The sequence below is a fragment of the Aquarana catesbeiana genome, linkage group LG08 (assembly GCF_042186555.1).
Source record: "Aquarana catesbeiana isolate 2022-GZ linkage group LG08, ASM4218655v1, whole genome shotgun sequence".
Classification (NCBI taxonomy): Eukaryota; Metazoa; Chordata; class Amphibia; order Anura; family Ranidae; genus Aquarana; species Aquarana catesbeiana.
The window spans coordinates 289,437,979-289,450,562 of NC_133331.1; the positions used below are offsets into that span (position 1 = coordinate 289,437,979).

At 42.4% G+C, this 12,584-nt stretch overlaps 2 protein-coding genes across 2 annotated transcripts in view; both read right to left on the reverse strand.

Moving 5' to 3' along the window:
• Positions 1–12,584, reverse strand: part of LOC141106787 (uncharacterized) — a 107,829-nt gene that overhangs the window by 74,280 nt on the left and 20,965 nt on the right. The gene's annotated exons all lie outside the window — the stretch shown is intronic.
• The window catches only part of LOC141105442 (uncharacterized), a 38,562-nt gene that overhangs the window by 17,497 nt on the left and 8,481 nt on the right, over positions 1–12,584 (reverse strand). Inside the window, exons 8-13 of the mRNA XM_073595297.1 lie at positions 6,270–6,343; positions 2,714–2,863; positions 2,014–2,148; positions 1,807–1,882; positions 1,594–1,691; positions 1,352–1,493 (exon numbers count right to left, since the gene is read on the reverse strand). Coding sequence (XP_073451398.1) covers positions 1,352–1,493; positions 1,594–1,691; positions 1,807–1,882; positions 2,014–2,148; positions 2,714–2,863; positions 6,270–6,343 — 675 coding nt within the window. The remainder of the gene's footprint in view (positions 1–1,351; positions 1,494–1,593; positions 1,692–1,806; positions 1,883–2,013; positions 2,149–2,713; positions 2,864–6,269; positions 6,344–12,584) is intronic.

Below are 12,584 nucleotides of genomic sequence, written 5' to 3' on the forward strand. Positions count from 1 at the left end.
GGCCAATGATGTAGTAACAAATAACTGTGGGTAAGAGCCCAAACGATGGCCAGAGAATGAGAATGCAGGAAGCCCAACCGACTTGGAGTATGCATGACACAAATAAGGCCCTAAACTATAAAAGAAAGATCCTGAAGACCACCATCAATTGTTTTTATGACTCCTCACATATTGACACTTTCTAATGACATATATGATTAATATGTAGTAATTATTAACAGTTATTTTCATTGTTCCACTGGGACTATCACTGGGTTCATGGCTCCTGACATCACTTTCTAATGACATTTATGATCAATAGCTATGTAGTAATGAATAACACTTCATTGATCACTTTCCCATATCCTTAAATGGTCAATAATGAAGTAATGAATAGAAGTCGGGAACCGAGGCCAGAGAATGAGAATGCAGGAAGCCCAACTAACTTGGAGTATGCATGACACAAATAAGGCTCTAAACTATAAAAGAAAGATCCTCAAGGCCACCAGAAATTGGGTTCATGACTCCTTACATATTGTCACTTTTTGATGGCATATATGATCAATATGTGGTAATTATTAACAACGGGGAAAAGCACAGATGGAGATCAGAGAGTGAGGGTGCAGGGAGTACAGCCAGCTTGGAGCATGTATGACACAAATAAGATCTTAAAAACCATCATTGGGTTCCACTGAGGCCATCATTGGGTTCATGGTTCCTTACATCACTTTCTAATGACATATGTGCTCAATTTGTAGTAATTATTAACAGCGGGGAAGAGCCCAACTGGAGATCAAAGACAGAAGGTGCAGGGAGCACAGCCAACTTGGAGCATGTATGAAACAAATAAGATCTTGAAGACCATCATTGGGTTCCACTGGGACCATCATTGGGTTCATGGCTCCTTACATCACTTTCTAATGATAATTATGATCAATACCTATGTGGTAATGAATAACACTTCATTGATCACGTTCCCGTATCATTAAATGATCCATGATGTAGTAATGTATAACAGTGGGGAATGGCCCAACTGGAGGCCAGAGAGTGAGGATGAGGGGAGCGCAACCAACTTGGAGCATGCATGACACAAATGAGGACCTAAACTATGAAAGGAAGACTGATGTGATCCTGAGGACCACCAGCATTGAGTTAATAACTCCTTATCACTTTATGATTCAATCAAAAAGCATACATAAAACGTGTAGGGGGTGCCAAAGGAGTTTGATCGAAATAAGTGCATATTATGTTTATTAAAGTAGTTGATAGATCATAACTGAAGGGTCAGAGAACATTTCATACGTCCCTGCCCTACTCTGGTCCAATGACTGTGGTATGAACAGAGGAAATGAATTTAGGATTTATGACCCACCTGTGCTGATCTCTGTAGGAGTGTCCTCCTCTACGAATGTCCTCGTCATTCCATCCTCCTCCGTATATGGCTGATCATCCCCCACATACGTCTCATCTTCTTCTGTCTTAATCTTAACTTTTATATCTATCATATCTTCTTCCTACACCAAGAAAATGATAGAAAATAACTTTTGTAAAGTATAAAACGTACATATTAGAACGTTGATGACTTTGATGTTCTAGTTGGGTTGCTCCACCAACCTGATGATGGTGAGGGATGATGTGATCTTCCTGTGTGGAATCCCGGGAATACAGAGGACGGGGACATCTCTCTGGTGGGTTCCCATTACTGGATCCATCTGTAGGAAACACACACACTGACTGAATACATTGTTTCTATGTGTTTATCAGATGATGGGGGATCTAGGTGGACCCTCCATACTGCTTTCCCTATTTATATAAGTTACCTCTTACCTTGGGATTCGGTTTGGCATTTCTCCATCTTTACATCCTTCAAGAAGTCCTTACTGTCTTCTAAATGTCCCCAACCCTATATCAAGAAATAGACAGTGACATCCTGACACCTTATAGGAACCTGACACACACAATGATACAGTCACCATCCAGACACATCCCTTGTCTGTTACTGGATAATGTCCCAGAATTCCCGGCACCGCTCACCTCTCCTGTCAGCAGCTCCATCATCTTCTTGGTGACTTCTAGAATCTTCTGCATTTTGTGTCTCTCAGGTTTTAGGGAGCCACATGGAGGCACTGTGATGGTCATATGATCACCTGACTTCACAAGAGGAAATCTCTGTATTGAGGAACCAATAGGAATATCAGGTTAGAATCCCAGAATCCTCCTCACCTCTCCCGTCAGGTCTGTGTTTTATTAATAGAGATAAGAGTGATGTCATGTGACCTCCCAGAATCCTCCTCACCTCTCCGGTCAGGTCCGTGTTTTATTAATAGAGATAAGAGTGATGTCATGTGACCTCCCAGAATCCTCCTCACCTCTCCGGTCAGGTCTGTGTTTTATTAATAGAGATAAGAGTGATGTCATGTGACCTCCCAGAATCCTCCTCACCTCTCCGGTCAGGTCTGTGTTTTATTAATAGAGATAAGAGTGATGTCATGTGACCTCCCAGAATCCTCCTCACCTCTCCGGTCAGGTCTGTGTTTTATTAATAGAGATAAGAGTGATGTCATGTGACCTCCCAGAATCCTCCTCACCTCTCCGGTCAGGTCTGTGTTTTATTAATAGAGATAAGAGTGATGTCATGTGACCTCCCAGAATCCTCCTCACCTCTCCGGTCAGGTCTGTGTTTTATTAATAGAGATAAGAGTGATGTCATGTGACCTCCCAGAATCCTCCTCACCTCTCCGGTCAGCAGGTAGATGATCTCCAGGGTGAGGTTTAGTATCCTCTCAGTCATGTGACTCCAGTCCTCCTCCATCCTCATTGATGTGGTCATGTGATCTATGTGGGTTTCTCTGTAGACGGATAATAGAGAATTATCTGGACTGTACTGGTTATACAAAATTAGATTAGGAAGAGGATGTATTGGGATTAATATGAGGTTTGATGTTACATTCAGAATTTCCTGATTCTGTACGATTGCTTCCGATGTGATTAAGCTCAAAACAGATTTAAATTTGTTTGGCTCCTGCCTTAACATGCAAGTAGCTGTGAGGTCAGTGTGATGTCATAGAATGTGCTGACTCGGGATGGAGGGACTTTGGGAGGAGGAGCTGTGAGGTCCATGTAGGGTCAGTGTGAAATCATGTGATGTGCTGACTCTGGATAGAGGAACACTGGGAAGAAGAGCTATGGGCTCAGTGTAGGGTCAGTGTGACATCATAGGATGGGTTGACTCTGGACTGAGGGACAATGGGAGGAGGAGATGAGAATTCAGTGTCAGGTAAGTATGATGTTATAGGACATGCTGGCTGTAAACAAAGGCACATTGAAGCTGTGAGGTCAGCGTGATATCTTAGAACATGCTAACTCAGCATCAAGGGACATTGGGGGGGAAGAGCTGTAAAGGGTTGCTTTATGAGGCTCCTCTGCAAACCAAATCATTTCTCCCATGCGTGTCCTAATACTCCTAAACTGATAGGTGAACTACTCCTTCTGCCTTCATTTGGGTAATAATGGAAAAATGAGTGTAGGGAAGTTGTTGCATTTGCTTCTCTCCATTCATTTTGTCTTATAAATAACAGACCATAAAATAAAAACAGATAGTAATAGTTGGTCACATTCAGCTGGACTTGTTCTGTAATGTTGAAGATGTTTCATAGGTTCTCCAATCAACTTCTTTAGTCTAAGGACTTTTCGACTGACTTTTCGATGGACTTTCCGACGGACTTTCCGAATGAACGGACTTGCCTACACACTGTAGTGAATATTCAGTCAGAATAAGTTGTGCCTTTTTAAGGACAGGTTTCCCGCACAATAATTATCCTTGAGTAATTTTTAACGAAGATATTTTTAAGATACAAAATCAATCAATATGACACAGTCTATACTGTGAAACTTATTCACGGAGACGTGTGGTCATACGAAAAAGTTATTTTATTGGTAAACAACACAAATAATCACATGAAATTAAGATACCGATTGCATTACATGAACGTCTTGAAAATAAATAAAAACACTTGCAAAATGGGCGTACTGTCCCTATGACCTAATACCACCATGATAACTTCTCGGTAGAATCAATAACCTTATGAACTTGACAATCAAACAGAACGTCTGTATTTCACACGTGCAACCGTTACTTTGCTGCAGGTAAGTAAGTGGTTAAAATTGTGAAATAAATTAGACGTTTGTTTTGTCAATAAATGTGACAACTATGCAAAAAGAAAAATATAATGAAAAAATCTGAATCTTTAGAGAAAAATCTACAAGGCGGTTATTGATTCGGGAGAATGATTATCAACTGTATAATATTCAATACATCAATATCTGTGAGAAAATATCATTATTTGAGAGAACATGCAAGATAAAATCAACATGACATAATTACCCATTCCAGGATGGCTACAGTTCCTATTGGCTGGTTACCAGAGTTAAGATGGCTGTCGTAGTTTCAAAATGGATACTCCTAAAGAGGATTTACTTCTTGTGACCTCCGAGTTCTAAGTATTAGGTGTTGAGGAATCTTCATGAATGTAAAGATATGTATTCATGCATGGTGCATGAGTGTCAGTCTGGGAGTGTGTGTGTCTCCCAGTGTCCCCCCTCAGGGTGGATCCCTGAGCTCTCCCCCTGAGCTCCCTCCTCCTTTCCTCCTCTTTTTCATCTTCCTTGCCTCTAAATACCATTTCAGATAATAAGACCATAAAAATTATAATGGCTCTGCCCAAAAGGAGGTGGCTCACTTCCCATTGGGTTAGGAGACATAATGATTAACTTCCTCTGGAAATTTAGTGAGTTCAAATAATACCACCTTCAACCACCAGGTGTCTCACACATGTTTTGAGTCCATCCTTTTAAATTAATATGTTCTATTTTCATAAGGTGTATAATGGTAAGGATAAGTATATACCTTTAAATATTCTGGTACTTGGTCTAATGTAAAATACACTCAGTATAAGTTTGATTAATCATCATTACATAACTTGGTTATATAACTGTATCTCTATAAATGTATATCTGTAAACTGGTCTATCTAGAAAATACACACATTGTTATATATTTCATCAATACTACATAAAAATGATTATCTATATGGATACCTGTATAACTTCTGGTATCTCCACTGAACATTTGTTTATCTTAAGTGTAGGCTACAATCTTATATGATTATAATCATGATTACATGTTTTTCCTAATACTAATTCGTTACCTAAAACACTTCTACTTATAAAATCACATTTTCATATACATTTTCTTCATAGCAAAGTTGTTGGGTCCGCAGACGCCAACATTATAATGTCTCTGTGACCTACAATGTCAGAGATAGTTTAAAATGACTTATAATAACCTTATTGATACCTTAAATTATTTTTGACTAGCACAATATTCAACTTTCTCTAATGTGTTGAGAGGGACCTTGAACCTTCTCACTGGGTGTTTAGAACTGACTGGTTTGTCTAAACCATCCTAAAAGTTCATACAATGAGTTCTGTTAGCCAAGGTGTTAGCTATTTAAACAGTTCTTCACTCGAACACAATAAGTGAGGTTATCTCTATGCAAGAAAAGTTTATATACCCTTGTGTCCTGTGGCAGCTTTTGTTTATTCACAATACCATGTAAATATCTCCTTGTTTTGTGACAAGAACAGTCTTTGTTCCAACAGCTTCCTTTACAATACATGCTTGTAAAAGTCTTCAATATTTAAAGAAGTAGTAAAACTTGGAAAACATGAGAGCGTCTAATTTGTCCTTAAAGGTCGACGAAAGGGCAACAGTTCATCTGCTTTTTGAGGCCTAAGCATCTCTCATGTTTCTGCCAGGAAATATAAAATATATTTCTTCATGAATTCACAACAACACGATCAACCAAAGTCAGACGGATTCGTACGTGATGACGTACGACCGGACTAAAACAAGGTAGTTCATAGCCAGTAGCCAATAGCTGCCCTAGCGTCGGTTTTTTGTCCGTCGGACTAGCTTACAGACGAGCGGACTTTACGACCGGACTTGAGTCCGTCAGAATGATTTGAAACGTTTCATTTCTAGGTCCGTCGAACTTTTGGGAAAAAAAAGTCTGCTGGAGCCCACACACGATCGAATTGTCCGACGGACTCCGGTCCGCTGGACCAAGTATGGCGTAAAGTCCGGTCGTGTGTATGCGGCATAAGATGTACAATGACCTGGATAAATGAGAACCTTCACAGACACATAGGCTGGCCTGAAGAAAGAGCTTGGAGAAGCTATGAAATGTATTCGACATTTAGATCATGGTACATCAAGTAGTAGATGGTCACCTTCAACTGGGCTTGTCCTGTAATGTTGAAGATGTTTTGTATCTTGTCCAAAGACATTTCTTCAGTTGGAGAAGCTACAAACATTACCAGACAAGCCCAGTTGAATGCGACTATCTACTACTTGATGTACCATGACCTAAATGTTGAATACATTTCATAGCTTCTCCAAGACCTTTCTTTAGGCCAGTGGTTCTCAACTCCAGTCCTCGAGACCCACCAACAGGTCAGATTTTAAGTATTACCTTGGGGAGTTGCAGACTAGAATGCTGCAATCACTGAGCAGCAAGTGATATCACCTGTGATGTATTTCAGCTATCTTGCAAACCTGGCCTGTTGGTGGGTCCTGAGGACTGGAGTTGAGAACCACGGCTTTAGTGCCAAGCCTACGTGTCTTTGAAGCTTCCCATTTGTCCAGGTCATGGTACTTCAAGCAGTAGCTAGTTACATTCAACTGGACTTGTTCTATAATGTTGAAAAAGTTTTGTAGTGTCTCCAACATACGAAATGGCTGTACATCTCTACTGAACTGACTTTGCTGTAACATATTTTTGGTAATTGTCTCCTGCTGCAATATCTTTAAACTTTCATATTTACTGCTAGCTCTATAACAAACACACTGCAATAGCAATATTACTGGTGATTGATTCTCAACTCCATGTGGCTTGAGTGATCAAGAGAGGTAATTATCTTTACGACCCTAGCCTGTGTCTGTAGCTGGTCTGGCACTGGCCATCTCCTCCCCATATTCAGGTGTCTCACATCAGACCCAATAATGACCAACTGAGAAATGCATCCCAGCTTAGTCTCCCTATAAATTAATGGCAGCTTATGGGGTGGCGCAGACAGGGGCAAGGCGCAGACATCATGGCTCTGTCACGAGTGATGCGCAGTTTCACCGACGCAGTTTAACGAAAGCAGGATAATTAAAGCTGCATGAACAACAAGAAGAACTCTGCTCCACTCTGCAAGACGACAAGCAAACCAGCTTTGACATTTATTTTATATTAGGTTCGTTTCCCACTCTCTATCCACTAACATGCTCCTCATTCTCTTCCTTCTCACATTGGTGTCTTCTATCCACAAATTATCCTTACTCTACCCCTCCTCTCTTCCCTTAAGCATACACATATCACCCTCACTCCTACCCTCTCCCTACTATGGCACCCATCATCTCCTGCAGTTGCTGCACTCACATGCTGACATAAACACCAGGGCCACTAGACACGTGCGCTCATGCACATCCCACTCCCATCTTGCCTTCCTCGCCCTCCTCCTCGTCTCAGGTGACATTTCTCCTAATCCTGGTCCGCCATTTTCCAAATGCAAGCCACATATCCAATACCCCTCCCCCTCTGGCAACCACCGCAATCCACTCAGTTTAATTTCTATCCCCCTGCTTCCTCAAAGCAGCCCACCAATCTCATGCGCCCTTTGGAACGCCCGCTCCATCTGTAACAGGCTAACATCTGTACATGACCTCTTCATCTCTCATGGCTTTAACATACTCGCCATTACCGAAACCTGGCTTCAAAATTTTGACTCAGCTTCTCCTGCTGCCCTCTCCCATGGTGGTCTCCATTGGACTCAGTCCCCCAGACCGAATAGACAGAAAGGAGGTGGAGTTGGATTCCTTCTATCCCCACAAAGCACCTTCCAAGTCCTTCCTGTCCCTCCCTCTCTATCCCTCTCTTCTTTCGAGATGTATTGTATTCGTCTGTTTTCTCCCATTTCTCTGAGGATTGCAGCAATTTATAGGCCTCCAGGACCGGTATCGCGCTTCATTGATGACTTTGCTGCCTGGCTACCCTACTTTCTCTCCTCTGAAATACCCACCATTATTCTTGGTGACTTCAACATTCCTGTCAATGTTAACAGCCCAACTACAGCTAAACTTCTCGACTTAACCTCATCTTTTGACCTAACCCAATGGACACATACTTCCACTCACTCCAATGGTAATACCCTTGACCTTGTATTCTCCCATCTCTGCAACCATGGCAACCTCACAAACACCCCCTTTCCTCTCTCTGATCACAACCTCATTAGTTTCACTGTATCCTTGCCTCCAACCACCCATCCCTCCAAGCAGCAAACAATTACTTGTAGGAACCTTCGCCACTTTAACCCTTCTCTTCTCTATTCTGCTACTGACCACCTATATGACATAATCTCTCCCCTGTCCTGTCCTGACCTGGCCACCTCTGTCTACAACAGTTCACTCTCATCATCACTAGATGCACTTGCTCCTCTAACCACACGCAGAATCAGGTCCTGACCGTTACAACCCTGGCAAACTGACAACAGTAGAAATCTCAAGAGACATTGCCGTGCTCTTGAACGACTGTGGCGTAAAACCAAATGCCTGCAAGACTTCAACCTATATAAATCTGCCCTTCTAAAATACAATTCCTGCCTCCATGCTGCCAAACAAGCCTACTTTGTCTCTCTTATTAATTCCTTGTCATCCAGTCCCCGTCGGCTCTTCTCAACCTTTAGCTCTCTGCTTTGTCCCCCACCCCCTCTACCCACTAACTCACTCACTGCCCAAGAGATTGCCAATCACTTCAAAGACAAGATTGATGCAATTTGTGAGGACACCTCCACTGTGTGTACGTCTTCCCCACCCTACATACCTTGCCTAACAGCACATTCAACACTCTCCTCTTTTGAATTGGCTACTACTGAAGAGGTTACCAAACATTTCTCAGATGCCCACCTAACCAATTGTCCCTTGGATCCTGTTCCCTCACAACTACTATGGTCACCCTCTTCTTCTATCCTATGCTCCCTCACTCACATCTTCAATCCCTCCCTCTCTAGTGGCATCTTCCCCTCCCCTCTAAAACATGCGCAGATCACTCCCATACTTAAAAAGCCCTCACTGGACCCCTGAACAACTTAAGACCCATCTCATTGCTCCCATTCACCTCAACTTCTAGAACGCTTAGTCTACAACCGTCTTAGCTCCTATCTCATTGAAAATACCCTTCTTGACCCCTTACAGTCTGGCTTTCGCTCGCAGCACTCCACGGAAACTGCCTTACTAAAACTCACTAACGATTTACTAACTGCTAAAACCAACAGCCACTACTCCATAATCCTACTACTTGACCTCTCTGCGGCCTTTGAAACTGTTGACCACCCGCTCCTTCTCAATAAACTACATTCCCTTGGCCTCTGAGATTCTGCTCTATCCTGGTTCTCTGCCTATTTATCACAGCGCTCCTTCAGTGTCACCTACAACTCTGTCTCCTCCTCTCCCTTGCCCCTTTCTGTGGGGGTCCCCCAAGGCTCGGTTCTTGGACCCCTTCTCTTCTCTATCTACACCTCCTCCCTTGGTCACTTAATAACTGCCCACGGCTTCCAATACCACTTATACGCCGATGACACCCAAATCTATCTGTCTACTCCTCACCTCACTCCTTCAGTCTCCTCTCGCATTACTAACTTACTAATTGACATATCGGCATGGATGTCGCACCACTTCCTTAAACTAAATCTCTCTAAAACTGGGCTATTGATATTCCCTCCCGCCCGTGCCCCCTCCATGACTTTTCCATCAAAATCAACAATGCAACCATCAGTCCCTCCCCTCACACCAGGGTACTCGGTGTAATCCTAGACTCTGACTTGTCATTTCAGCCTCAAATCCAATCGTTGTCAAAAGTTTGTAGAATTCACCTCCGTAACATCTCTAAAATTTGCCCCTTTTTAACAAATGAAACCACCAAGCTCCTCATTCACTCCCTTGTTATCTCTCGCCTTGACTATTACAACTTCCTTCTCATTGGCTTGCCTCTCCATAGGCTCCTCCCCTCTTCAGTCTATCATGAATGCTGCTGCCAGATTTATCCACCTTACCAACCGCTCAGTGTCTGCCAACCCTCTCCTCCAATCCCTACACTGACCACCACCGCTCTCCTCCAATCCCTACACTGACCACCAACCCTCTCCTCCAATCCCTACACTGACCACCAACCCTCTCCTCCAATCCCTACACTGACCACCAACCCTCTCCTCCAATCCCTACACTGACCACCAACCCTCTCCTCCAATCCCTACACTGACCACCAACCCTCTCCTCCAATCCCTACACTGGCTCCCGATCACCCAGTGAATTAAATTCAAAATACTAACCACAACATACAAAGCCATTCACAACTCTGCCCTGAGCTACATCACCAATCTTGTCTCCAAATATCACCCAAATTGTCCTCTCCGCTCTTCTCAAGACCTCCTGCTTTCAAGCTCTCTCATCTCCTCCTCCCATGCTCGTCTCCAGGATTTCTCCAGAGCCTCTCCCATTCTCTGGAACTCGCTACCTCCATCTATCCGGCTATCCCCTACTCTTGCTACCTTCAGGCGGTCCCTGAAAACTCATCTCTTCAGGAAAGCCTATAACGTCTCTAACTAATCTCCTACCACTTCCATCAGCTCATTCCCCACAGTTACAACCTTTTGTACCACCTGCCCCACCCTATTAGATTGTAAGCTCTTCTGAGCAGAGCCCTCTTAATCCTCTTGTATTTTATTGTATTATAACTGTATTGTCTCCCTTTTATATTGTAAAGCGCTGCGTAAACTGTTGGTGCTATATAAATCCTGTATAATAATAAACTAGAAAATATCTTCAACGTTAAGGACAAGTCCAGTCGAATGTGATCAACTACTATTAGACCTGAATGTTGAAGATGTTTCATAGGTTCTCCAAGCCCTTTCTTCAGGCCAAGCCTGTGTGTTCTCATTTATCCAGGTCATGGTGTCAACTACTATTAGATATACCATGACCAGGACACACAAGAACCTTCACAGTCATAAAAAAGCAAGACAAGCAATAAAATCTGCAACCAACTGATAATGCTATACGCTCCACACAAAAAAGTTGACTGCTAACATGAAATTGTACAAATCCAACACTTTTCCAAATCGAAGAAAATATTCTGTGAGTGCACATGGGTTGTCACCCTTAAGTAGTTAATATAATTTCTATGCGGTATATATGTGAGCGCCTTGGCATCAGCCGGTGATGAAAGTCGTCATATGTTGATATAATATCTTATTACCTCCTCTGTTGCCAGTTCCAGCAATGTCTCCTCTCTACTTCCTCCCGACTTTGCTCCTAACTTCCTATTTATACCTGACATCACTTCCTTTCCATGCGTTCCAGCGCTTCCTGTCTGTGCGTTCCACGATGAAGTTCGCCATCTTGTGGTGAATATGAGAACTGCAGCCTTCGTTAACTCTTACTGGTCTGACCAGTGGCGTGTTTGTTCGTTCCAGCTGCATGTTATTACGTATCCATATCACACATTGGTTAGACCAGCCCTTCCCAACCTTTTTACCATGGAGGAACCCCTTGAAATATCATTTCCGGTCTCAGGGAATTATGGGTATATGGATGCTGAGGGTCATGATTCAATACAGAACAGGAGGACATACTGTCCAGAAATGAAGTAGGAGATGGAGGCTATGCAGCCATTATGGGTATATGGATGCTGAGGGCCATGATTCAAAATTCAGAACGGGAGAATATACTAATCATAAATAAGTAGAAAAAAAAAAATAATAGATATATGGATGCTGAGGGCCACGATTCAACACTGAGAACAGGAGGTCATACTGTTCAAAAATGAAGTAGGAGATGAAGGCCATGCAAGGCTTTATAGGTATATGGATGCCAAGGGCCATTATTCAACACTGAGAATGGGAGGCCATACTGTCCTTAAATGAAGTAGGAGATGGAGGCCATGCAAGCCATTATGGGTATATGGATGCTTAGGGTCACTATTCAAAATTCAGAATGGAAGAACATACAGTCCATAAATGAAGTAGAAGATGGGGGCCGTGCAAGAAATGATAGATATATGGATGCTGAGGGCCACGATTCAACACTGAAAACAGGAGGTCATACTGTTCATAAATGAAAAAAAAAAGCAACTCACACACAGGTAAACGTACTACAGAATTTATTTCTGTGAGACAAAAGTATAAAAGACTAAAAGAAATAGTAAGAAAAAAGCAAACAATAGAGTCCAGGTACATTTTAATTACCCGACTTACAAATATTGTAATGATTTCAAGTATATACTGTACATTATTTAATCTACATATATTTAATAGTAAAACATAAACTTTGGAAAACATTTTTTTTTTTTGGTAGATGAAACGTTACATTGAAAACCTTATTTATCAAGTACAAACAGTAGGGGGCACTTTCCAAAGAAATGAAACTGCCTGTGTGGGCTCACAGCGAGTGGTGCACCAATTAGCCTTTGGGTGTAGTCTGATCTGCCCTGCTCTTCAGCCCAAAAGTAT